Source organism: Piliocolobus tephrosceles, chromosome 18 (assembly GCF_002776525.5).
Source record: "Piliocolobus tephrosceles isolate RC106 chromosome 18, ASM277652v3, whole genome shotgun sequence".
Classification (NCBI taxonomy): Eukaryota; Metazoa; Chordata; class Mammalia; order Primates; family Cercopithecidae; genus Piliocolobus; species Piliocolobus tephrosceles.
The window spans coordinates 5,341,797-5,365,937 of record NC_045451.1 but is presented as its reverse complement, the minus strand read 5'-3'; the positions used below and the strand labels follow the sequence as shown (position 1 = coordinate 5,365,937).

The window sequence follows — 24,141 nt, the reverse complement described above, 5'->3', positions numbered from 1 at the left end:
AAAAAAATTGCTCAACACCATTAATCATCAGGGGAAATGCAAATTAAAGTCACAATGAGAGATCACCTCATACCTGATGAATGGTTATTATCAAAATGACAAAATATAACAAATACTGGCAAGGATGTGGGGAAAAGGGAACACTTGCACACTATTGATGAGAATGTAAATTAGTTCAGCCATCATGGAAAACAGTATGGAGGTTCCTCAAAATATTAGAAATAGAAATATCTTATGATCTAGCAATCCCACTACTGGTGATACAAAGGAAGTTAAATCAGTATATTGAAGAGATATCTGCACCGCCATGTTCATGTCAGTATTGTTCATAACAGCCGAGATATGGAATCAACCTAAGTGCCCAGCAACAAATGAATGGATAAAGAAATATGTGGTATATACACAAATAGAATAATAGTCACCCTTAAAAGAGAAGGAAATCCTGTCATTTGCAACTTGGATGAATCTAAGGGATATTATGTTAAATGAAATAAGCCAGGCATGGAAAGACAAATACCTTACGATCTCACTTCCTTGTGGACTCTAAAACAATTGAACTCTCAGAAGCAGAGAGTAGAATAGTTCTTACCAGGGGCTGGGTAGGTGGGAGTGAAGGCATGGATTGGAGAGATGTTGGTGAAAGGATACAAAATTTCAGTTATATAGGAAGGATAACTTCAAAAGATCTATTGTACAGCATGGTGACTATAGTTAATAAAAAAGTATTAGGTTGGTGCAAAAGTAATTGCAGTTTTTGCTATTGAAAGTAATGGCAAAAATCGCAATTACTTTTTTTACATACATATGAAAAATCACTAAGAAGGGGTGAGGTGGCTCACACCTGTAATTGCAGCACTTTGGGAGGCCAAGGCATGCAGATCATCTGAGGCCAGGATTGAGACCAGCCTGGTCAACATGGCAAAACCCTGTCTCTACTAAAAATACAAAAATTAGCTGAGCATAGTGGTGCACGCCTGTAATCCCAGCTAGTGGCTAAGTCAGGAGAATCGCTTGAACAATGACTTGAACCCGGGAAGCAGAGGTTACACTGTCTCAAAAAATAAATAATAGAGCAAAGAGTACATTTTAAGTGGTCACAAAGTATGAGAGTAAATGCATGTTAATTAGCTCGACTTACCAATCCACAATGTATACATATTTTGAACTATGTCATACATGATAAATATATACTATTTTTATTTGTCAATTAAAGCAAAATAAAAAGATTTAGTACAGTGTGTTTGAAATTTGAGATGTTTAGTTTACTATTATAGCTAGTGAGATAGTTGTTAAATCTTTTTTGAACACTTTCTAAATCATGTAGTTGAGTTATTAAACTATATTTAAGCATTGGCTCATAATAACTTACTCATTTTTCATAGTATGAAAATGGGACAAATTATAAATATTCTTCATGCCATCCCACCTGACTGTCCTTTTCGCTCATATGGAGATTTCCAGAGACACTGGGATGCCCTGGTAAGGAATGGAAGTATATGTTACATTAGAAGTTATTTGATTTTTGTTTGTTGTAACTTAGCCTAAGTTTAGCTTTCTCCAAGATATTTTAAATTTTGTGCTTAATTTTTAGTATGGCTATAAACTTCCAGAAGATTGTGGAAAAATTAAAATATACTGCAACATCTATTTCAAAATGCTCGGAGAAAGGACCTTCACATATCCTTTACACACCAACTGAAGCAAATACTGTCTGCCCACATTATAATCTACTCCCACTCTATAATCTACATTTTGCTCCCACTCTCATGTCATACTTTTCAACCTTCTCTGTGTCTAACTGAAACTATGGTACATTTCCCCCTACTTCTTATCTGCACAAGTGTTTTTGGTTTGCTTAGAATATCCCTATTTTTATATGAGGATGAACTTAATAAGGATATTTTCCTTAAACACCATTTCAACAATTTAGAAAACCAAAGTTAGAACTTAGAAAGTTAAAAAAAGCAATCATGCTTCTCCTTAGCCAAGTGCTCCCTCCAGTGGCATTTCAGATACAATTGAAAGGGTTGAATTAAAGGTTAGGTTGTAAACAAAAACAAGATTTTTCTTTTGAGGAGGTTATCTAATTTTATAGGCAAATTTTAGATGATTTGACTTATACTTAATTGCAGCCCGTTGACTTAAGAAAATATCTTTTTAAACAATATTTTTTAAAATTGAAATATACACACGAGAAGAGCATAAGTGCTCAGGCGAAACTTAAATCTTAGTACTGATTTCACCAGTTCTATCTGTATTCTGACCTGCTGGAGTTTAAAAATGGTTGTCTTAGTGTTGTCTTTTCGCATTCTATGTTTCCTAAGCCAAACTTACTTTAATAGTAAAACTGAGGTTAACATATATCAGTTATTTTCTTTCATTAGATGCCAACATATTATTCAAAATCTTCAGAATATGTTTCATCAGAAAAAGTAACTGCTTTCTCAAAGAACTGCTTTCGCAGCTTAAATACAATCCGTATGTGTTGTTTCTCTGTCCTGAATTTTTTACTGTTTTTGGAGGTGCAACCTGTTCATTGTTTATTATAATATTTATTTTGTAATTCAAAAGGCTTATAGTATCTTTCTTATAAATTGTTTTTGGAGTATCGTAGTTGCCCTTCCATTTAGAAAGCCATGTAGTAAGATACTATGAATTGTCTCAATTTGGAGTGTTAGAATATAAGGAATGAAGATCCCTGTGAGAAAACATGCTTTCAGCTGTGGATGGTATCAGATAAGCAATATAAAAGAGTTAGGATATATTTATGTGTGCCTTTGTAACATTGCTACTTTAATACTATTTAAAATCCCATATAAATTGCCATGTCTTATGTAATAAAATTAGACATTGTTCTTTAACATTGTTCAGATATCCTCTCAGTTGCATCAGAAGTCAGCCCATACAGTTCTTTCCAAGGGTAGATTCAGAAGCTGTGTTGAAAAGTTTTCTTTCAGATTTAAAATCTAAACTGCCCCATATATGTGGATTTCCCATAAAGATAACAAGTAAACCGTGCTACTACACACAAGAACTAACTAAACCTAACATACAGGTAAGAGATCTCTTGTCCTATCTAGTTCTCCAAGATATACTATCCATCTATTTTACTTGAATCTCTTGCCTTCTGGGTGGGATACCCAACCCAATGTGCGGTAATTCTTTTCTCTCAGTTCAATGTTTCCCTAAAACTGTTTGTTGTTACTACTACTATACTTAGTCATTTGTTATTATTATTTATTTAACACGGTACTATAGTAGTGGTTGTTTACTGAAATGTTTCACCCACATCAAGGATATAAATGAGTTGGGTTATTGGAGATTGAAGAGACAGAGTTTTATGAAGAGTATTTATTTGGAGATACTGTGCTGTCAGTACAAGTTCAGTTAAATGGAAGGTAAGATGTCTGCCCCTCAACAAGTCAAGTAAGTTGGGGCTTCTATGGAACCACTGAGAGATTAAAGTATGATCCCTGCTGTATAAGGAAGCAGAGGGCTAGTGTCTGTCTCCTGTCTGATTTCATTAAGAAATTAATATAATTAGCTATCTGCTAATGGACAAATTAAAGATGAAATGGCCATATGGGGATTGGCCTACATCTCAGAGTTTGTCAGAACAAAGCGGTTGAGGACTTAACTTGAAATCAGATTCATGGTTTTTATTTTTACTGAGGCTGGAAACTATTGGGGAGGGAGGGTGTTTTCTACTGAGTTTGTCTCCTCTGCATTTTAAAAATCTATTCCTATGGTGACATATGGCACACATATAGAAAAGTAATATTGTACAGTTTAATGAATATCAAACGTCCATGTAACTATCACACAGATAAAACATAGAACCTTGCCAGGACTTAGGAGCCTCCTACTTATACCTTCCTAGTAGTAACTCCTTTCGTCTCCCAAAAGATGACCACTACTATGGAAATGATTCCTTATTTTATCAACTAAGTGTGTGTCTTTAAACATCATATTTCATTTTGCCTGCTTTTGAACTTCATGTAAAATAAATCACAGAGTATGTATTCCTTTGTGCCTGGTTTTTTAGGCTCAGCATCATGTTTGTGACATTCATCCATGTTGCTCCACTTAGCTATAGTTGGTTTATTTTCCTTTATATGTAGCATTTGACTATGTGATTATGCCACAGTTTATCCAGAATGTTATTGATGAATATTTAGATTGTTTCTCTTTAGGGGCTACTACTAGTAATGCTGTGATGAACATTCTTGTATATGTCTTGTATATGTTTCATGTACATGAAACCTCCAGGAGTAGAATTGGTATGGGTATTTCCAACTTTGCTGGCGACACCAAACTATTTCCCTAACGAGTCTGTACTCCCCTCTGCCCCAAAGCAGTATAGGAGAATTTATGTTGCTTCACATCCTTCCCCATTTTTGGTATTATTGGTCTTTAATTTCAGCCCTTCTGATAGGCGTATTTATTATTGTGTGTTTTTAATTTGCATTTTCCTGATTATTAATGAGATCGAACATCTTTTCATATGTATTTTGGCCATTTGGATTTTTTTTTTTTTTGAAATGCCATTCTTTCATTTTTCTACTGTGTTATGTGTTTGTGTTTTTACTGATTTATACATATTTTTAACATAAGTGAGATACGAGTTTTTTATCAGTTATATACAATTATCTTCTTTCATTCTATAACATACTTTCTCTCTTAAAGGTGTCTTGGTGTCTTAATAGTATCTTGGCAGCAGGTCCTAATTTATAATCAGAGTGATCCGTCTTTTTCTTTATGGTTGCTACTTTTGTATCCTGTTTAAAAAATATTTCTGTACCCCAAAGTCATGAAGGTCTTCTCCTCTAACATCCAATAAAAGGTTGTTTTGCATTCACATTTAGATCTGCAATGCAATTGGAATTTATTTTTGTAATATGATGTGATGTAGGGAGTCAGATTTCTTTAATATGGATATCCATATGTCCAAGCTAAAAATAAAAAAGACCATTCTTACCCCAGTACTTTTTTCTCAATACTTTTTCTCCCCTCAAAACTTTGTAGCACTACGTTTGTCATAAATCCAGTGTCTTTGTGTGTATAGTATTGTTTCAGGCCACTTTAATCTCTTTCTCTGGTTAGTTTGTTGATCCTAGCCCCAACACCATGCTTTTCGAATCATCTTAATTATGTAATCTTAAAATTTATATTTATTATAATGTTTTAATCTTAAATTTTATAAGATTTTTGAAATCTGATAAAGCATCTTATCTATTGATCTTTGCATTTCCATACACATTTAGTTTCAACTTGTCAACTTACACATAGACACAGACACACGCGAGCACACACACACATAGAGACAGAGAGAGCATATTGGGATTTTGATGGGAATTTCACTGAGTCTTACAATTTAAGAATATTGTATATTTCTCCACATATTAAATATATATTATTTAATTTCTCTCAATAATAGTTTAAAACTTTAGATATAAGGCAGTCTTTTGTACTTCCTATAAATTACTTCAAAATGTATTAATTACATGAATTATTTTAAAATGTATTTTAACTTTCTAAGATATGGGAATTTTCTAGCTATCTTTTTCTTATGTGTTTCTGGCTTAAATACATTACGACCTGTCAGTCAGTTGCTGAGAAGTGTGTTCTAATCTCCCAGCATCATGTGGATTTATCTACTTTTCCTACTTTCAGATTTTGCTTTATGTATTCTGAGACCACAATATTAGATACATGTAAATTTATAATTGAGAGTTGTTTATCTTCCTGGTCAGGTGCCAACTCCTCCTACTGTTAGTTAGAGAAAAATGGTACAAAAACCTGACAACCTAGACACAAAGGCCTGCAGGCAAGGTCATCTCCTCAGAAGGAAGAGTGAGTGGACAAATGCCCATTGACATCTTTAAAATACTATTAACGTTTTGTTCAGATATAACATCTTTTAAAGTTGCTGGCCAGGTCTGAACCTAAAGAATCTGGAAGAAGATATGTTGTTATATCACACATGTTTTTTTGAATATATTTCTGGAATACTTAAGATTTCCAGCCCATGTTTGTTTTAGAAATAGTTAATCAGAACAATGTGCTTGTTAAAATTTGCTTCGTGAATGTAAAATAACACTTAATTGGAAATTAGGGTTTTATATTATTCCTTACAATAAGAATTTATCCTACTCAATTCTACTGAGTGCCTTCTGCATGCCAGCTGCTTTTGTGTGTATTATTTCATTTAATAATAAAAAATTGATATTTGGATAAAGAATTTACTCAATTTTGCAGAAGAGGAGACAGAACATCCCAATAATCTAACCAAAATTATTTAACCAAAGCCACACAGTTAAATGCATTGCAGAATTAGAATTGAAACCCAAGATTCTTAGTCCTGTAATTGGAAAAAGTTTATATTTGTAGCTAAGAGCTCAAGCTCTAGAAACAGGCTGCCTGAATTTGAACCTCTTACTAATTGTATAATTTGGGACAAGTTATTTGATCTCCATGTACCCCATTTTAAGATGCTCAATGGGTAAAATGAGGCAGAGGCTAGCGGTGGTAATGATAAGACTTGTCACAGATTAGGTTCTCTAGGAGCTGATTCTGAGGTGGCCTAGTGCACATGATGTTAGGGACTGCCCTTGGAAACAATACCTGTGGAAGGCAGGGAGGAAGCAAGATTGGAGAAAGGGAGAAGTCAAAAACAAAGCAGACACCAGATGGCCCTGGCCACCCTTCTGAGGAGCTCTGAGACTAAAATGGCCCGTCAGAGTTGTTCTGCACTCGTCCAAATAGCAGGCCTTTATAACCCCTTCTGCATCTGTCATTGGATTTGGGCCACCCTGAGACAGGCATATCCTTGGGCGTTGGCCCTCTGTAACCAAAGCAATCCCTAAAGGGGTTTCTGCTGACAGCACTCCACCAGAGGCAGTAAGTCCTTCCTTTGAAGAGGGTCATGTCTTTTGCAGTACTTACTTCATAGGGGTTTTTAGGACTACATGAGATAACACATAAAAAGTTTCTTGGTGAGCTCTCAGTAAGTTATTGCTAGACCACATACATGTTAACTCTTAAAAATTCATGCAGTGTAAAAGGCATAAATTTTAAAAATGGAAAATAAATTGATCAGACTACTTGATAAAACTCAGTCAGCTTAAAAAAATTAGGAATGCTTAGTCAAACTTGCTTTTTTTTAACATACAGAAAATGTCAAAGATACATAAAGGAAATCAGTATAATCGCCTCTCATGTGCTTCTCATCTGATTTCCCCTTGACATATTTTTGGGTAGGGAGTAAACTGGGGGATTTTAGAACCAATCCCAGATATAGTGTTTTACCTGTAAAGACTATGGTGTACATTCTATCTCTTTTCAAAATATTTTTATATAACCCCTATGTTATTATTACAGCTAAAAGAATTAACAATAGTTTCTTAATATCTGTTAAGTACTAGTTCACACTGCGGTTCCCCATTTATCTCACACAGATTTATTTTTAGGAGTTTTGTTTCAATCAGAATCCAAAAAAAGGTCCACATAATTTTATGTATGTCTCTTAAATCTCTTTATTCTGTAACATCTCAAACTCTCTCCCCTTTTATTTAGGCCAGTTATTTGCTGGAAAACTAGATTGTTTTCCCTAGAGAATGTCCCATATTCTGAATTTGACTGCTTCCTTGTTGTATCATGTCACTTAAAGAAAATATTCTTCAAAAACCCATATGTCCTATAAACCTGTGGTTATATCTAAGCTTGACTGAATTCTGCTTCAACTTGAAGCAAGAAATACACTGAGGTGATACAATGCACTGAACCAAATTTTGAGCGATAAAACTTTTGATTAGTCATCTTCGTCATTTCTCAAGTTTCATTTAATTATTACTTTAATATTAAACTTCTGTGAGATATTCATTCATATGTAAGTTCAGGCTTTTAGCCTTCTTCTATAATGTTATGTTAATGTATAAAGTTACATAAGTTGTATATAAATTCTAGAAATTAAAATTCAACCAGGTTGCATTTGCCAATGACACTTGGCAGAATAATGATAATGATATAATAAAGCATATTTTTTTTGGCTTATGACTTCACAAAGCTGTAGTTTGTTGATTATTAAGTATATTTAAGTTCTGTGAATTATTTATTATCTCATCTGCTGTTTACATAGGCTCTTTTGTAGTCTTTTTATAAATTTTGAATATAAACCTAGAGGTTTCCCCCTTTGAGCTATTTACTTTATCTTAAAAATTGAAAGAATGAGTAAATAATATATTGACAGGCTAGGCTAGGGAGCAAAAGAAGCTTCTAGAAGTTATGCTCACCATATGTATATTTCCAAAAGACAGCTGAAGAAGAAACTGTGTGTGAATATAAACATATTTCATATACCACATATTCTAGTACAGTTTTCTGTCCAAATACAAGTAACTTATATGAATCTGCCTATGAGTTTTCTTTTATCTCAAGTAGTAGATACATTGTTTAAATGTTACTGCAGTTTATAGAACCCAAGGGTCCAAACAGTGCCTGTTCTTTGCTTTTCTATATTCATTTTAACTTAATTCTTTAACCCTTTTTTCATCAAATGGAAAAAAATTCAATCTGGACACTTCAAAGTGACTCAGTTCCTTATGACAAAACATCTCTTTAAGGTAGAAATGTTCTTCAATCCAATTTAAGAACCCTTCTTCTCACGATAGCATCTGTGCAGGGAGACCTTGCATAGGACAAGGGCAGTGGTATGTGGTGAAGTACATTGGTATGTTTGCTTAGTATGCTCTATAGCGGGGGTCCCCAACCCCCAGGCCATGGACCTACCAGTCCATGGCTTGTTAGGAACCAGGCCACACAGCAGGAGGTGAGTGTCAGGAGAACGAGCGAGCGTTACACCTGAGCTCTGCCTCCTGTCAGCGGCATTAGATTCTTGTAGGAGCACGAACCCTATTGTGAACTGCGTACGCAAGAGATCCAGGTTGCATGCTCCTTACGAGATTCGAATGCTTGATGATCTGAGATGGAAGAGTTTCATTTCAAATCCATCCCCCCCACCACCCTGGTCCGTGGAAAAACTGTCTTCCACAAAACCCGTCCCTGGTGCCAAAAAGGTTGAGGACTACTCCTCTATAGCAAGAGAGTGGTACCCTACATTCTCCTCCCCTACACTTAAGCTGCTAACTCTGCAACTGAAAATCAAAGGCATTCATAATTAAGCGTTTCTGCAAAAACAGCAGAAGTGTGGCTTGACCTTATTTCTACTTCCAAATATTTTATGAATGCATCTGATTGGCTGTTTCTAAATCACATCCAAACCCTAGCTGCAAAAGATGAAATGTAAATTTTAGATTTCCAGGCTTTAGTCTATGTAGGAGCACTAGTAGGAGGAGGGTGGAATGGAGATTGAATACCAGTCCATCCTATCCATTGCAGTCACAGCAGAGAGATTGGCTGTGGGGAGTGTGGGGGTAGGAGGCCTTCATACCTTCACTTCTTGACCTGGGTTGATTTGATGGTGGTGGTCTCTTATATGGTATCTCGACAGAGATGGTATATGAGGTTTTTATCAGTTACTTTTTAGCTTTACCCTAGCTCCCTTGTACAGGGAGTCGTCAGAAAAACATCTGCCTCCTCTCTCTACTCTCTCCAGAAGTATATACCCAATCCTGTTGTGGGTTGAATTGTGTACCCCCAGATACATACACGGAAATCCTAACCCCCAGTTCCTTAGGATGTGACCTTATTTGACACAGGGTCACTGCAGATATAGTTAGTTAAAATGAGATTATACTGTAGTAGGGTGGGCCCCTAATCCAATATGACTAGTGTTCTTATGAAAAAGGGCAATTTGGATACAGACACACATAGAGGAAGAACACCGTGTAAATGTGAAGATGAGCATCTACAAGCTGAGAAAACAGGCCCAGAACAGATCCTTTCCTCCTGGCCCTCTGAAGGAACCAGCCCTGCCAACACCTTGGTTTCAGACTTCAAGGCTCTAAAACTGAGATAATGTTTCTGTTGTGTAGGCCATCCAGTGTGTAGCACTTTGTACCACATTGCCCTAGCAAACTAATACAAACCCCTTCTTGATGCATGCTTTTTCACTCAGCTGAGCAATGTCAAGGGGCAGTAAGCCAGTAATTCTTCCTTGATTAACTTCTGTATTTCATCATTCAGGGTCATGAAACTTTGCTGGGTTTTCTTTGTATACCTTGAAAATAATGGGCAAATTAAGAAGGATGTGCTATGGTCTGAAAGTGTTTCTCCAAAATTTAAATGTTGAAACCCTAACTCCCAAGGTGATGATATTAGGAGGTAGGGTCTTTGGGAGGTAATTAGGTCATGGGGGTAGAACTGTGCTAAACAGGATTAGGGCTCTTATTTAAAAGGCCCAACAGGGATCTGCCTTGATCTTGGACTTCCCAGCCTCCAAAACTGTTGTTTATAAACTACCTACTTTGTTATAGCAGCCAAAACAAACTAAGATACTATGTCTTCTTGCCCTGGTGGTATGGGTAAGCCTCCAACTGAAGTAATCTCCAGAAATGAATCCCAGTCACCTATTTTCAGCATCACCCCCAAATCTCACTCAATATTTTCTTGGAGACTTTCCATTTTTCCCAAGAATAGTCAACATGGAAGGAGGAGTACTGTTCGCTGTAATGACTTTCTATTATGTCAAGTTAAGTATTATGGAACTGAGTTTCCTGGAATTTCCTTCTCCACATCATTTTGGTCATGGAACAATACTCCTGTCATTGAGGTATGGGTCTTGTTCTCTTGAGTCTGGATGTCCCTATGACAGAGTGATGCAACATACTCTGAGGTTAGGTCTTTAGGAGAAACAGCTTCCACCTAGTCTTTCTGGGGACTTTTGTTCTTAGAGTCCAATCTGTGAGAGATCCCCAGCACAGGAAGAGACTGTCTGTCAGCATTCCAGTCAACAGCCAGCATCACCTATCACATGTGACAGAGGAAGTGATCTCTAGGTGCAGAGTATCTAACCACACAGCATGAGCGATGCCAAACTAAGCCAAGCCAACCCCCAGAATAGTGAGAGATGATAACATAATTATTATTGGTTTAAAGCAACTGCATTTTGGTGTGACTTGTTTATGCCTAATAGATAATTGGATTAGTCTCTTACTTGTGCCTGTTTCCAACTCTGATTTCCCAAAATCTTTCCTATTCTCTTCTCAACCTCATTCAACAGTGGAGTCTCCAGTAGTGGAGAGAAAAACCAGTCATTCAAGTTTGCATATTATTCCTAGCAGTTTTAAAATGTTTATTTCAAGCTGTGAACCTGTTTTTTGATGGGGAAAGTAAGAAAAGAACTTGGTGTTCAGTGTTTCAGATTATTGCCACCTATCAGTCTTTTACAGACAACAGGACTCAATAGACATGGACTTTAAAAGAATACTTTCCACCAACAGATGAGTGCATAAAATGTGCTATATATGTACAGGGGAATAGTCAGTCATTAAAAGGAATAAGTCCTGACTCATGTTGCAATATAGATGAACCTTGAAAACATTATGCGAAATAAGCCAGATACAAAAAGACAAATATTTTATGATTCCACTTACATGTGGTACCTAGAATGGGCAAATTCATAGAAGAGAAAGTAAAACAGAGGTTACCAGGGGCTAGAAGGAAGAGGAAACAGGAAATTACTATTTACAGAGTATAAAGTTTCTGTTTGGAATGAAAAAAAATTTTTGGCAATAGTGTTGATGGTTATATAACACAGTACAGTGGTAAATGGACTTAAAGTCACTGAATTGTTCTCTTAAAAATGGTTAAAATGGTAAATTTTATATTGTTTATGTGTATGTGTGTGTGAATCCATAGTTCATCTTTAAAATACTGTAAACACTTGAATCTTTTTAATGCATCTGACAAATTTCTTTGACAAATACTTGCTGAATTGCTACCAGGTACCAGGCACTGTGGTAGGCAGTGAAAAAATAAACGATTAAGACACAGATAGCATCGTCCCTGCAGTCAAAATCCCACTTATTCCTAAAGGCCTAGTGTAGGTGCAGCCACCTCTTTATTAATTTCTTTCAACAAGGATTTTTAGTGACTGTGAAGGATTTAAGAGTAAATAAGTCCTGGTTCTTACCCTCCAAGAATCTAGTACCTACTTAGCAAGATGGAACATGTGTACTAAAAGATAAGATAGCTTACATTGTACTATTCTTTTTTGTGACAAATATTATTTAATTTATAGCAGATCCTTGGAGAGTTGACAGGAAAACAGTCACTCTATGGTAGATTGATGGGTGGGAGAAGGTGGGACTTTGAGTATCTAAAAGAGGCCATACCTTGTTCAGTGAGCAAGACAGCAACGTGAGCATGTTTGGAGGACAATGGGTAGCTGTGTGAATGGTTTGTATAGTAGATTTATATGAAATGTAGTATATACCTTTATCTTAAGATAGTATCTTGGATAGTATCTAAAGGAGGATACAAACCTTAAGAAATGTACACATTTCCACCAGAAGGCTCATTTTTATTTTGTTTTTTCTTTACCTGTTCTGTAAATCATAGTGTTGCTTTATATTCTTATTTGGATGGTATTTTATATTTTATTTCTTTTCCATTAAGGACATTATTAACATTTTTAATTTTTTTTAAATCTCTATCCTTTCAGGAACACAAAGTCAAGCCACCCAATTTGACCACTAAAAAAATGTTCAGGGCCTCTCTGACTCAAGCCACTTCCGTAAAGTCTGCCTGTGCTCAAAGTCTACCATGTTCAGTAGCAGTGGACCACAAGGTGGAGCTTTCAGTCAGCCAGCCAACAGCAGGCATTTTCTCAGCTTTGCATCTCCAGCCAGAGTCTGTTCAGGGTAGAAAGAAATCCCTGTCTATCAGGGCTCCACAACTACGTTCGGAAATATTAATGCCCAACAGAGGAAATGCTCAAGTTCAACACACAAATCTTAGCTCCCAAAGCAACATCACCCCTAAGTTTGTACCAGTTTTCAAAAATAGATTGTTACAAATGAACAAAAATACCTCAGTACTTGGCAGCCCAAAAAGAAAACAGCATGTTGTGACACAATCTAAATTGTTTTCACTCAAAACTAGTATGATCCAGCATGACAAACTGAATTTAGGTCCAGCTATAAAAAACAGATATAATAGTAACATTCAGATGCAGGCTGCTAACAATTTAAATCAGGAGAATTCCAGACCTCTGCAAGAAAAAAATACAGAGTCTTCTGAAAAGATGACAAAATTTCCCTCTTCTAGTGGAAAATCCACTGTAAGTTTAAACAAAAATAAGCAACTATCTAACAGTGCAGTGTTGCTGAGGTCAAATAACAATTTAGGGGTAGTAAAAGGTGCTGTTGACTTCCAAAAGAAAGGAAAAGAAAATTTAACAGGGAAATGCATAACACAAATTTTAGGGAAAAGCCATGGGTCACTAAAACTGAAAAGACAGCCACACATTTTTGAATCAGATGGAGAAACAGAAGATCCCCGACTGCTACAGCAGCAATCAGAAAATCAAGCTAAAGAAGTTGGTACAAGTGACCACAGGTTGATAGTAAGCAAAATAGCCCACAGGTCTAAAAGAAAATTATGTCCAGAGTCTTCCAAAACTTCAAAGAAGCATCATTCCAATACTGTGCACTATGGCCAATCCAGTTCTTCTAGGAAGCAGGTAAAAAAAAATAATAATAATAACCTGGCACTACTTATCATATGGTAGACCTTTAAAATCCCTAAATAAGTATTAAATGATTTCCCCAAGATCATTTAGAACCATACTAATTAATAAACAGAATATCTACCTTAGAGCAACTGTAAGTATATGCAGTTAATTTGTAACAAAATGTGATTCTTCAATCTAATACAGATACTTGACTCAGATAAATCAAAACCTAAGACATCTCTCATCATTCCTAACGCTTAGAACATGGACCTGAAAGAAGGAAATGTCTACCAGGTAACTGAGGTGATAGCTTTTGATTTGCTTTTACATTATCTTAATTGGGATTGCCAAGTTTAGGGGTCCCCAACCTCTTAGTAAAAAGCAGCTACTTTTATTTTTATTTATTTATTTTTTCTCTGGACAAGTCATTTTTTTTTTTTTATTATACTTTAAGTTCTAGGGTACATGTGCATAACGTGCAGGTTTGTTACATATGTATACTTGTGCCATGTTGGTGTGCTGCACCCATCAACTCGTCAGCACCCATCAATTCGTCATTTATATCAGGTATAACTCCCAATGCAATCCCTCCCCACTACCCCCTCCCCATGATAGGCCCCAGTGTGTGATGTTCCCCTTCCCAAGTCCAAGTGATCTCATTGTTCAGTTCCCACCTATGAGTGAGAACATGCGGTGTTTGGTTTTCTGTTCTTGTGATAGTTTGCTAAGAATGATGGTTTCCAGCTGCATCCATGTCCCTACAAAGGACGCAAACTCATCCTTTTTTATGGCTGCATAGTATTCCATGGTGTATATGTGCCACATTTTCTTAATCCAGTCTGTCACAGATGGACATTTGGGTTGATTCCAAGTCTTTGCTATTGTGAATAGTGCTGCAATAAACATACGTGTGCATGTGTCTTTATAGCAGCATGATTTATAATCCTTTGGGTATATACCCAGTAGTGGGATGGCTGGGTCATATGGTACATCTAGTTCTAGATCCTTGAGGAATTGCCATACTGTTTTCCATAATGGTTGAACTAGTTTACAATCCCACCAACAGTGTAAAAGTGTTCCTATTTCTCCACATCCTCTCCAGCACCTGTTGTTTCCTGACTTTTTAATGACTGCCATTCTAACTGGTGTGAGATGGTATCTCATTGTGGTTTTGATTTGCATTTCTCTGATGGCGAGTGATGATGAGCATTTTTTCATGTGTCTGTTGGTTGTATGAATGTCTTCTTTTGAGAAATGTCTGTTCATATCCTTTGCCCACTTTTTGATGGGGTTGTTTTTTTCTTGTAAATTTGTTTGAGTTCTTTGTAGGTTCTGGATATCAGCCCTTTGTCAGATGAGTAGATTGCAAAAATTTTCTCCCATTCTGTAGGTTGCCTGTTCACTCTGATGGTAGTTTCTTTTGCTGTGCAGAAGCTCTTTAGTTTAATTAGATCCCATTTGTCAATTTTGGCTTTTGCTGCCATTGAAAAGCAGCTACTTTTAAATTAATTATTTGAAATCCTAAAATCAGCAAAGAAATAGGACATGGTGGGAAGAGTACACTCCTTGGATAAGGACCGTACACAGCAGCTGTTTTGTAATGACTCCAAAGAGGGATGAGTGCAAATGGTCCTCTGTGGGCTCCCCCCAACTCTGTTCTGGGGATCTTTGCAGACTAGGAAGAGCTCACACAGCAGCAGCAGATTATCTAAAAACAGAAGATTTGAACAGCTACTACAATATCCACTTTTTGGGATACCTACCCAAGATAATAAACCTTAAATGATGTTTCAAAGGTTAATCATTTAGTTAAAATTTACTCGAAAAGTGCTACAGTGCTGGCTATGTTTAAACGTGATATTCAGTTGATAATGCTGAGTTCATGGCACTGAATTTACAACATGATACATCTGGAAATTACATTTTATTTTGTTCTGCCATCTGTTCCATTCTAAGAACAAACATATTACTAAAATACCCACAACTTATTTTTTACATAGAACTATTGGAATACTTTCAATTCAGATTCTTTAAGAACCAACTAGAAAACATTATCTTTTCCAACTGCTGTTTCTTCCTATAACTAACAGAATTTTCAGCCTGATTTTAATTAACCAAAAGGTATTTAAGTCTATTCCTATATATGTTATGTGTTGTATTTTATGTACTTTTTGACATCTTAACATTTTAATGTACTCAGTAGGTGATTGAGGGAAAAATGCATGTGCCTTTAAGATGTTACTTGCATTTTTAGAAATAAATGAAATCTATTCTAGGTTTCATATTGTTTTAGAAATATAGCAGTTTTCCACTTTGAACTACTAAAGTCCTGATACAATTTTTAAAATTAAAAAATCATCCAAGAGTGGGGGCTTACGCCTGTAATTCCAACACTTTGGGAGGCTGAGGCAGGTGGATTGCTTGAGCTCAGGAGTTCCAGACCAGCCTGGGCAACAAGGGTGAGACCCCATCTCCACAAAAAAAAAAAAAAAAAAAAGAAAAACTAGAGCTGGGCACGGACGGTGGCTCACACCTGTAATTCCAGCATTTGGGAGGCCAAGGCAGGTGGATCACCTGAGATCAGGAATTCGATACTGGACAACATGGCAAAACCCCTTCTCTACTGAAAATACGAAATATTAGCCAGACATGGTGGCAGGTGCCTGTAATCCCAGCTACTCGGGAGGCTAAGGCAGAAGAATCACTCAAACCCGGGAAGCAGAGGTTGCAGTGAGCCGAGATCAGGCCATTGCTCTCCAGCCTGGGTGACAGAGTGAGACTCCGTCCCCTGCCAAAAATATTAGCTGGGCGTGGTTGTGCATGCCTGTAGTCCCAGCTACTTCGGGGGCTGAGGTGGGAGGATTGCTTGAGCCTGGGAGGTGGAGGTTGCAGTGAACTGTGTTTGCCACTGCACTCCAGCCTGAATGAAAAAGTGAGCCTGTCTCAAAGTCAATAAATAGTAAATTTAAAAAATCATTTCATCAGGTAGAAAGAATAACGTAATGAGAATTTTAAAAATATTTCATTTCTATAAATTTGTGGGGTACAAGTGCAACTTTGCTACATGGATGTATTGTAGTGGTAAAGTGAGGGCTTTTAGTGTATTCGTCATTGGAATAATGTACATTGTACCCAATTCAGTAATTTCTCATCATTCACCCCCCTCCCACCCCCTAATCTTCTGAGTCTCCATTGTCTATCATTCTGCACTCTGTGTCCATGTGTATACATTATTTAGCTCTCAATTAAAGGAATCATTATAGAAAATAATTTCCCCTAAATATAAAATTAATACATACTCCTGTGAAAAGCTTGAGTAGTACAGAGCAGTTTCAAGAAAAAAGTTAAAAAACCATCTGTAATTTCTCTTTGCAGAGATGACCATTCTGAATATAGAACGAACACTCTTCCGGATGTCTCTCACACTCCTGTGACCATGAAATCAGCTCTGCAGACTGCTGTGGAACCTCCTTTTTCACTCGACAGTTTCTTTTTAATGTTTGCGTAGCATTTTGTTGTATGTGGGTTTCTGTATTTAACTAGTCCCCTATTGACAGATGCTTCAGTTCTTCCCAACTTTTTACTATTACAACAATGTCATGTAAATAGTCTCCTGCAGATCTTTGCAAAATATCCTTTGCAAAATATCTTATACAGTAGTTTTGATGGTTGAAAATATCTTTATTTTGCCCTATTTTATTATTGAAATTTGAATTTATCATTTTTGTTATTGAAATTTTCAAACCACATAAAGCACAGATAAGAGTATGAAGAATCTCTAAGTACCTATCGCCCAGATCTATCAGTTACTAATATTTTGTCACTGTTTCATCTGTTCCTCACAGACATGCTTTTATTTTGCTATAATCTTTTAAAGCAAATTCAAGACATCATATAATTTTACCCATAAACACTAAAGTGTATATATTTCTAATATAAGATACAGTATACATTTTAAGAAAAAAGAATGTGCATATATATTACCTTTTGGGGATCTCTACCATATCTCTACCGGCTCATTAAATTTCACTTTTGCTTTTATATGCAAACTAACAGGAAGCCCTGAATAAATGTAAAACCTATTTCTCAACAAAACTGGAGCCTTTATTGGGGTGGAGATTTCTGTGTCCACCAATACTCATTAGCATCTTCTGTGTGCCAGGCAGTGGGGAAAACACTGTGTCCACTGCAGAAATGGATGAGACAGCCATGGCCTGAGCCTCTGAGGCCTGGTGGTCTAGTCTCAAGCACATTCATTCTGGGTTCCCGGCACAGACTTAGGGATATATATGTATTGAAGCACATGTCCAGAATGACCTTCTGGTCCATATTACAAATAAATTATCTAACATTTGAGAAAAAGAGAAACAGAAGTGGAGCTTCTCAGACAGTGAATATTATTCTGGCTTTCAAACATTTTATATGTTTGATGTACAAAATATTATTTAATTGTTATAATATATTTAAAAGAAACCAAAATCTTCATTGGCTATTCCACTGAAACAATAATTATATAAAAATAGCCAGTAGAGATCCAAGTATAAGTTGAACTCTGATTTTGTAAATGTGATTTATTGTCTCCACCACTTCAGTAAACCATTGCAATTAAAAGCAAAAGTAAACACAAACTCTCCTTCAAACATTAAATGTAACTTCTGCTCCTGAAATTGTGTTAATTAATTTGCTATATACCTTTACTGTAAGCATTTCTGTTTTCCAGAATTATCTCTCTTTCCCAATGATGTTACCATTTTCATAAGGACAAGCATTTTGTCTGAAGCCCATTTTGAGTGTGCTTTTCTCATTCCAAAGTTTGTATTATAGATATCTAGTAGACTCTTATAAAGAGTGGTCTGTCATTTTGTTTGTGAGGCAGTGGTGAAAATAACGTTAGTAAATATGCAGATTTGATGAGCACAGTCATCCACAGCATGTGATCATTCCTAAAACCAGCCTTCTCCACTGTTCCACAGATTCCCAGGCCACCTTCCTGTTACTGCCCAGTCACTATGCCTCAGGTAATGGAGACTTACCTTATTATTGCACTGAGCAAAATAATGAAAACCATACATCCACTACTGAAGTGGTATTAACATCTTCCAGGTCTTTATATAAATAATCTTGATAGCCCCCTCCTATACTCCATTAGTGTCTAAAATTTAGAATATATAGTATAGTACTTGAGTTAGATCAATGTTAACCTAAATGGCAAAACCTGCCATGTTAATATTAGTGTTTTTTTTGTATAAAGTAGGTTTTATCTTTATCTTAAAATATTTATCCTAATGAAAGTTATAAAAATATATGCATATATATATAAGATTTAATATAAATAGGTATATAGATAGCTGATTTCATATTTCATGTTCCAAAAAGAGGTTCTAGATCAAATTTCTGTGTTCAGCATCACCAGAGAAATCAATAAGATTTTGGTTCATTTTAAACATTGCAAGTTTTGAAAGCCAAGATAATTCCAAATCTAATTAGGGGAAGCTACATTTTACTTCTTTGTGTAAGTTATTGGTGATTTATATGCAGTATGGACCGCCCTCCCCCCAGAAATTGTTCTTATATTCCAATTATACATGAGTTTTAGAACCATTTTAATTTTAAAACCATAAGCAAATAATTTTATGTTTGCCTATTTTTTACTTTAAAAAATCTATGGCAATGTCAAAATTAATGCCAAGAATCATATTTCTAGGAATGCAAACGTGCTTCTCACATACTCATATATTATGTTTCACAGTATTGGTTGCTTACTATATTTGTTTTTATTTTATTATATATCATAATTACACATTTTTATTTGCATTTGTTGCTTACTGTAGTAAAAAGGTAAAAAAAAATATGGATTTGTTAATGATCAGCTTTTATTTGACTAACCAGTTGACCAATTTTTGCTGTGTTTTCAAATTGCATATGATGGGGTATTATGCTGAAACTGCTAATATATTGAGTATTTATTGATACTTAAGGATAGTATTTATAAATATTTAAGCATGTCATGGTCTTTATGTTTTGATGTTTAAAATGTTCACATTGTTGTACGCTACAGTGTCTTATTCAAAATTGAAAATAATAAAGGCATTTCTAATAGATGTAGTTTTCATATGTCACAGTGACTCTGTATAGGAATGGAAAGGCTTAGATAAATTACAAGTTTCTTTCCCTCTGTGGCTGCATTTCTTCACATGTATTTGCTGCTGGACCCATGTAAACTACCTTATGTCCTTAGTGCTTCATAGAACTTTTATTCTCCAAAGGCCTTCATGCTTTCATTCGACAAATATTTTAGTATTCCATTATTGTAGATACTCACAATATATCTGTGAACACTGAAATTACATTCTAGCAGGCAGGCACAGATGATAAGCATAAGTAATTAAATTATATAATGCATTAGAAAATGGCAAGTACAGTGGAAAAGTAAAAAAAAACAGAGCAAGGTAAGAGAAATAGTAAGGGTAGGCCTTCTTGAGCAGAGACTTGAAGGAGAAGAGCAAGTTGGCCACGTGGAGTTGTCCTCTGAAGGATGTACTTCCCAGGCATGAGGAACGACCTGTGTGTTTGCAGAATGTTTCAGGGGGAGCCTAGGCTAGAGTACAAGGAGCAGAGAGGAGGATTCGCTTTACTCTGACTAAAATGGGGTTGAGGCCAAAGAAGTGAAGTGATCTGACTTAGGTTTCAACAGGACCCTTCTGGCTACTGTGTTATGAATAGACTTGGGTTGGGGGGGGCGGGGGTATGAGAAGAAACAGGCACACCAGTTAAGAATCCAAGAAGTGGCCAGGTGTGGTGGGTCACGCCTGTAATCCCAGCACTTTGGGAGGCCAAGGAGGGCAGATCCCAAGGTCAGGAGATCGAGACTATCCTGGCCAACATAGTGAAAGCCCGTCTCTACTAAAAATATAAAAATTACCTGGGTGTGGTGGCACATGCCTATAATCCCAGCTACTCAAGAGGCTGAGGCAGGAGAATCGCTTGAACCCAGGAACTGGAGGTTGCAGTGAGCCAGGATCACCACTGCACTCCAGCCTTGTGACAGAGCAAGACTCCATCTCAAAAAACAAAACAAAACAAAAATCCAAGAAACAGATGGCAATGATGGCTTGCACCACTGTAGTAGCAGCAGACGGTATGGGAAGTAAGGATTCTGAAGGGGAGAGCCCACTGCCTTGGGGATTTCAGAGAAAAGTGTGTAAGATGGCAGCAAGATTATTGGCTCACTTGGTAGCATGGGGTTATCGTCAACTGCGATGAGAAGGAGTAGGTTTTGGAGTAAGAAGAGGACTGGGAATTGACCATGGGGTTTTACACATGGGGACCATTGTTACCCGTGGAGTGATGAAGCAGTTTCCGTGGAGTGATGTAGAAGCCCTACTGGAGTGGATCTAAGAGAGAAGGGAGACCAGGACTGGAAATCGCAAGAACAGACAGCTCCTTAGAGAAGAGTCATCAGGGGACTTTTCTAAATCCTTATTTTCATTTTCCCCTAAATATCATTGCTTTTGATTATTTCCTTTTTTAAATGCTGTTCTCCCATGGCCGTTACAGTCTTAACATCTCTGGATGCATTTTTTCAGTCTCCTTTACTGACTGGCATTAAGTACCCTAGGGACCTTGGAGGAAGAGCACATTTGGGTCACAGGAGAAATGGGAAGAAGGCCATTCCAAAGAGAAAGACTACGATGAGCAGAGGCATGAAGATGCATGTGTGTTTAGGGAGCAGCAGAGGCCGATTCTGGTGTGTTCAGCAGGAGCTTCATGTTGGGAGCAGAATGACTGCAGATGAAACTAGAAGGTTGTCCCAGGCCAGCGCCATGAAGTCATCCGGAGACTTTCAGAAAAGGAATCCAGAGGGCAGAGATAGAAAATCAGACCTCAGGGACAGACCCAGAAATGGCAGCTCCTGGAAAGCTGAGATCACCGTGTGCTATAGAGGTGGAGGCAGAGATGAAACTGCATTTTCAAGCTTGAGTCACTGCAAGGAGAGTGTTGCTTCTTAAAAACAGAAAATGAAGGCGTGGTAGGAAACAATGTTAGCAGATAGATGCCTGGTTTATGTGTTACAAACTGGGTTGGTAGCATTAGCGGAAGACCCCGGTAAAGGTAACCCATCGATGAGATGGAATCTCAGGAACTGACAGCATTTGGGGAGTCATCCACGTAGACATGTCAGCTGGAGGTGTGTGTGCAAGTGCAGGGAGTGAAGCGCTACTGATGCTGGCAGAGTGGGGAGGGAGGAAAGAGGACGGAGACAGTCGGCTCAAGTCAGAAAGCAGAGGTTAGGTCAGGGAGGCTGGGGAGAAGGAAGCATCAGGAGCTCACAGTGTCAAGTGCAGTGAAAAGTCCAGGAAAAGGACTTGAGAAATTTTCCTAATTTCCATAAAAAATCAAATGCATTAATGTTTTATTGTATTCCACAAAGATCATCCTATTTACTAATATATATTCATTGTACTGTGAAATCCCTGAATTTAAAAATGTTCAAGAAATGTTTCGCTATTTGCATTCAAAGATTATATATTATACACTTTGATACTATGAAATTATGTAGAGAGTATACACACAATATTTTAAATTTTGTTCCACTAACTTCTTTCCAAAGCATTGAAAGGAATTATTTCTACTTGACAGCCTGTATTCCTGTATAAGAAGTACAAATCTGCAATCGTCCTCAAGGAGAAAATTGGCAAAACATAATTGTTTTACAGTTTATTCTATATCTACTTCACCACTAAAATAATTTTGAAATAAAACCTTCACATCTGTGAAGAACATGAGTTAAGCTGCCTTAAAGTCAAGTCCTGGGTCAGTGCTTAGAGGGAACATACATCAGTATAATCATTGAGCTAAAATGAATAACATAATGGAATTTTATAAACTAACTGTTTAAACCATTACGAAGTCTTATTATTTTATTCTCCTAACTCACAGAACAATAAAGTTTTTATTTCTGAGAATAAAAATTTTATATACATTTTCAAATTCATTTCTAGTTCTGCTGTTTACCAATATTGCCATACTGAAACGAAGAAGCATATTAAGCAATATGTAAATATATTAAGCAAAGAGAGCCTCACTACCTTCTTTTCCTCTTTAGTTCTAAACTCTTGTTTTGGTCTGAATCAGAATTTGGAAACTAGTCGCTTTCTGCTGGGGCCAATGGCAGCCTAGGTTATTCAAATTTGCCTCTCATGGACAACAGCTCATCATGCTGGATTAATATTTTAACGTTTATGGAAACATCAAAGAACCAAAATAACATAAGGAATTACCTGTCTAAAGCCAGAAAGGTAAGCAGAAGCCAAAATGAACTTTGCCCTGAAAAGATTTGATGACCCAGATTTGAAGGTAAGCTGCAGTTTCGACGACGCAGAGGAGGGAGGGCAACAGAAACAAAGAAGTCCAGGTCCCACCAAAGCTGGGAGCCTCCCCAGAGCTGCCCACCAATCCCAGCCGCACACACATTTTGCTGGGTCCCTGCAGGGCTACACCCTCAGAGTAAACCTCAGCCATGAGTTACCAGCTCCCCTCCCTCCACCTGCAGGGCACTGTAGGGGTCTATTGCCTTGGTACTGAATAAAGTAGGGGAAAAGCATCCCTGAGAAGACCCCCTCACCATTCCTGGTGGATTTCAGCCTATATTCATATCAGCAACGTGATCCAGGAAACCCCAAACCAAGAATTTAGTTTAAAACAACATCAGAAATCTCAAAAACTTTAGGGAGAAAAATGAAACTTTACCGAGTGGCGTTAAAGGAAATCAAAGTAAATGGAGAATTCTGGTACGTTCATAGATTGGTCTTGGAGATGTGGATGTAACTCATTCCAGAGATGAGAGTAAGCAAGGCGATCTTTATGAGCAAACAGGTGGCACTTTTTCCTGCTGAACCTAAACCGTCAGCTGCTATCCTGGCAGTGTGACACTGGGATCCACACAAAAAAGATGGTAACTGGTCCCAGTGATGTCTGAGTCCCAGTGAAACAGCGCTTGAAGCCAGCTCTTCAGTCTTGGGGACAAAAAATTTCCCTTTGCTTTTGAGCTGGTTTATGCTGGGTATTATTGACTCTTGTGACTCAAGAAGTCATAATCAGTGCACACCCTAATTATAAAGAGTTTATACAGAAAAATGTGAAGAAGGAAATTAAAAACCACCCCAAACCCCACTGCCCCAAAATTATCATCGTCAACGCATTGGCATTCTTCCCTCTAGATTTTCACGTGTATGTGTAGAAACCTATTATTTATTCTTACAAAATTCCTGGCATACTGCCTGTTTTGTACCCTGATTTGTTTCAGTTAACATTGTTTTATATAACCCTCATTTGTTGCATAGGCTTCAAAAATTATTTTAAGAAATGTATACATTTTCATTATGTGAATATGCCAAAACATAATAATTGTTTTATTATTATCCTGTTTTTTTTTTTTTTTTTTTGGAGAGACAGAGTCTCACTCTGTCACCCAGGCTGGAGTGCAGTGGCATGATCTTGGCTCACTG

At 36.9% G+C, this 24,141-nt stretch overlaps 1 protein-coding gene across 1 annotated transcript in view; it reads left to right on the top strand.

Annotated features, from left to right (window-relative positions):
* The window catches only part of C18H18orf63 (chromosome 18 C18orf63 homolog), a 43,152-nt gene extending 26,048 nt beyond the window's left edge, over nt 1-17,104 (top strand). Inside the window, exons 9-14 of the mRNA XM_023224149.2 lie at nt 1,383-1,479; nt 1,592-1,677; nt 2,872-3,055; nt 12,623-13,642; nt 13,838-13,927; nt 17,009-17,104. Of these exons, the coding sequence (XP_023079917.2) occupies nt 1,383-1,479; nt 1,592-1,677; nt 2,872-3,055; nt 12,623-13,642; nt 13,838-13,894 (1,444 nt within the window). The 3' untranslated portion in view covers nt 13,895-13,927; nt 17,009-17,104. The remainder of the gene's footprint in view (nt 1-1,382; nt 1,480-1,591; nt 1,678-2,871; nt 3,056-12,622; nt 13,643-13,837; nt 13,928-17,008) is intronic.
* Nucleotides 17,105-24,141: the final 7,037 nt, after the last annotated feature.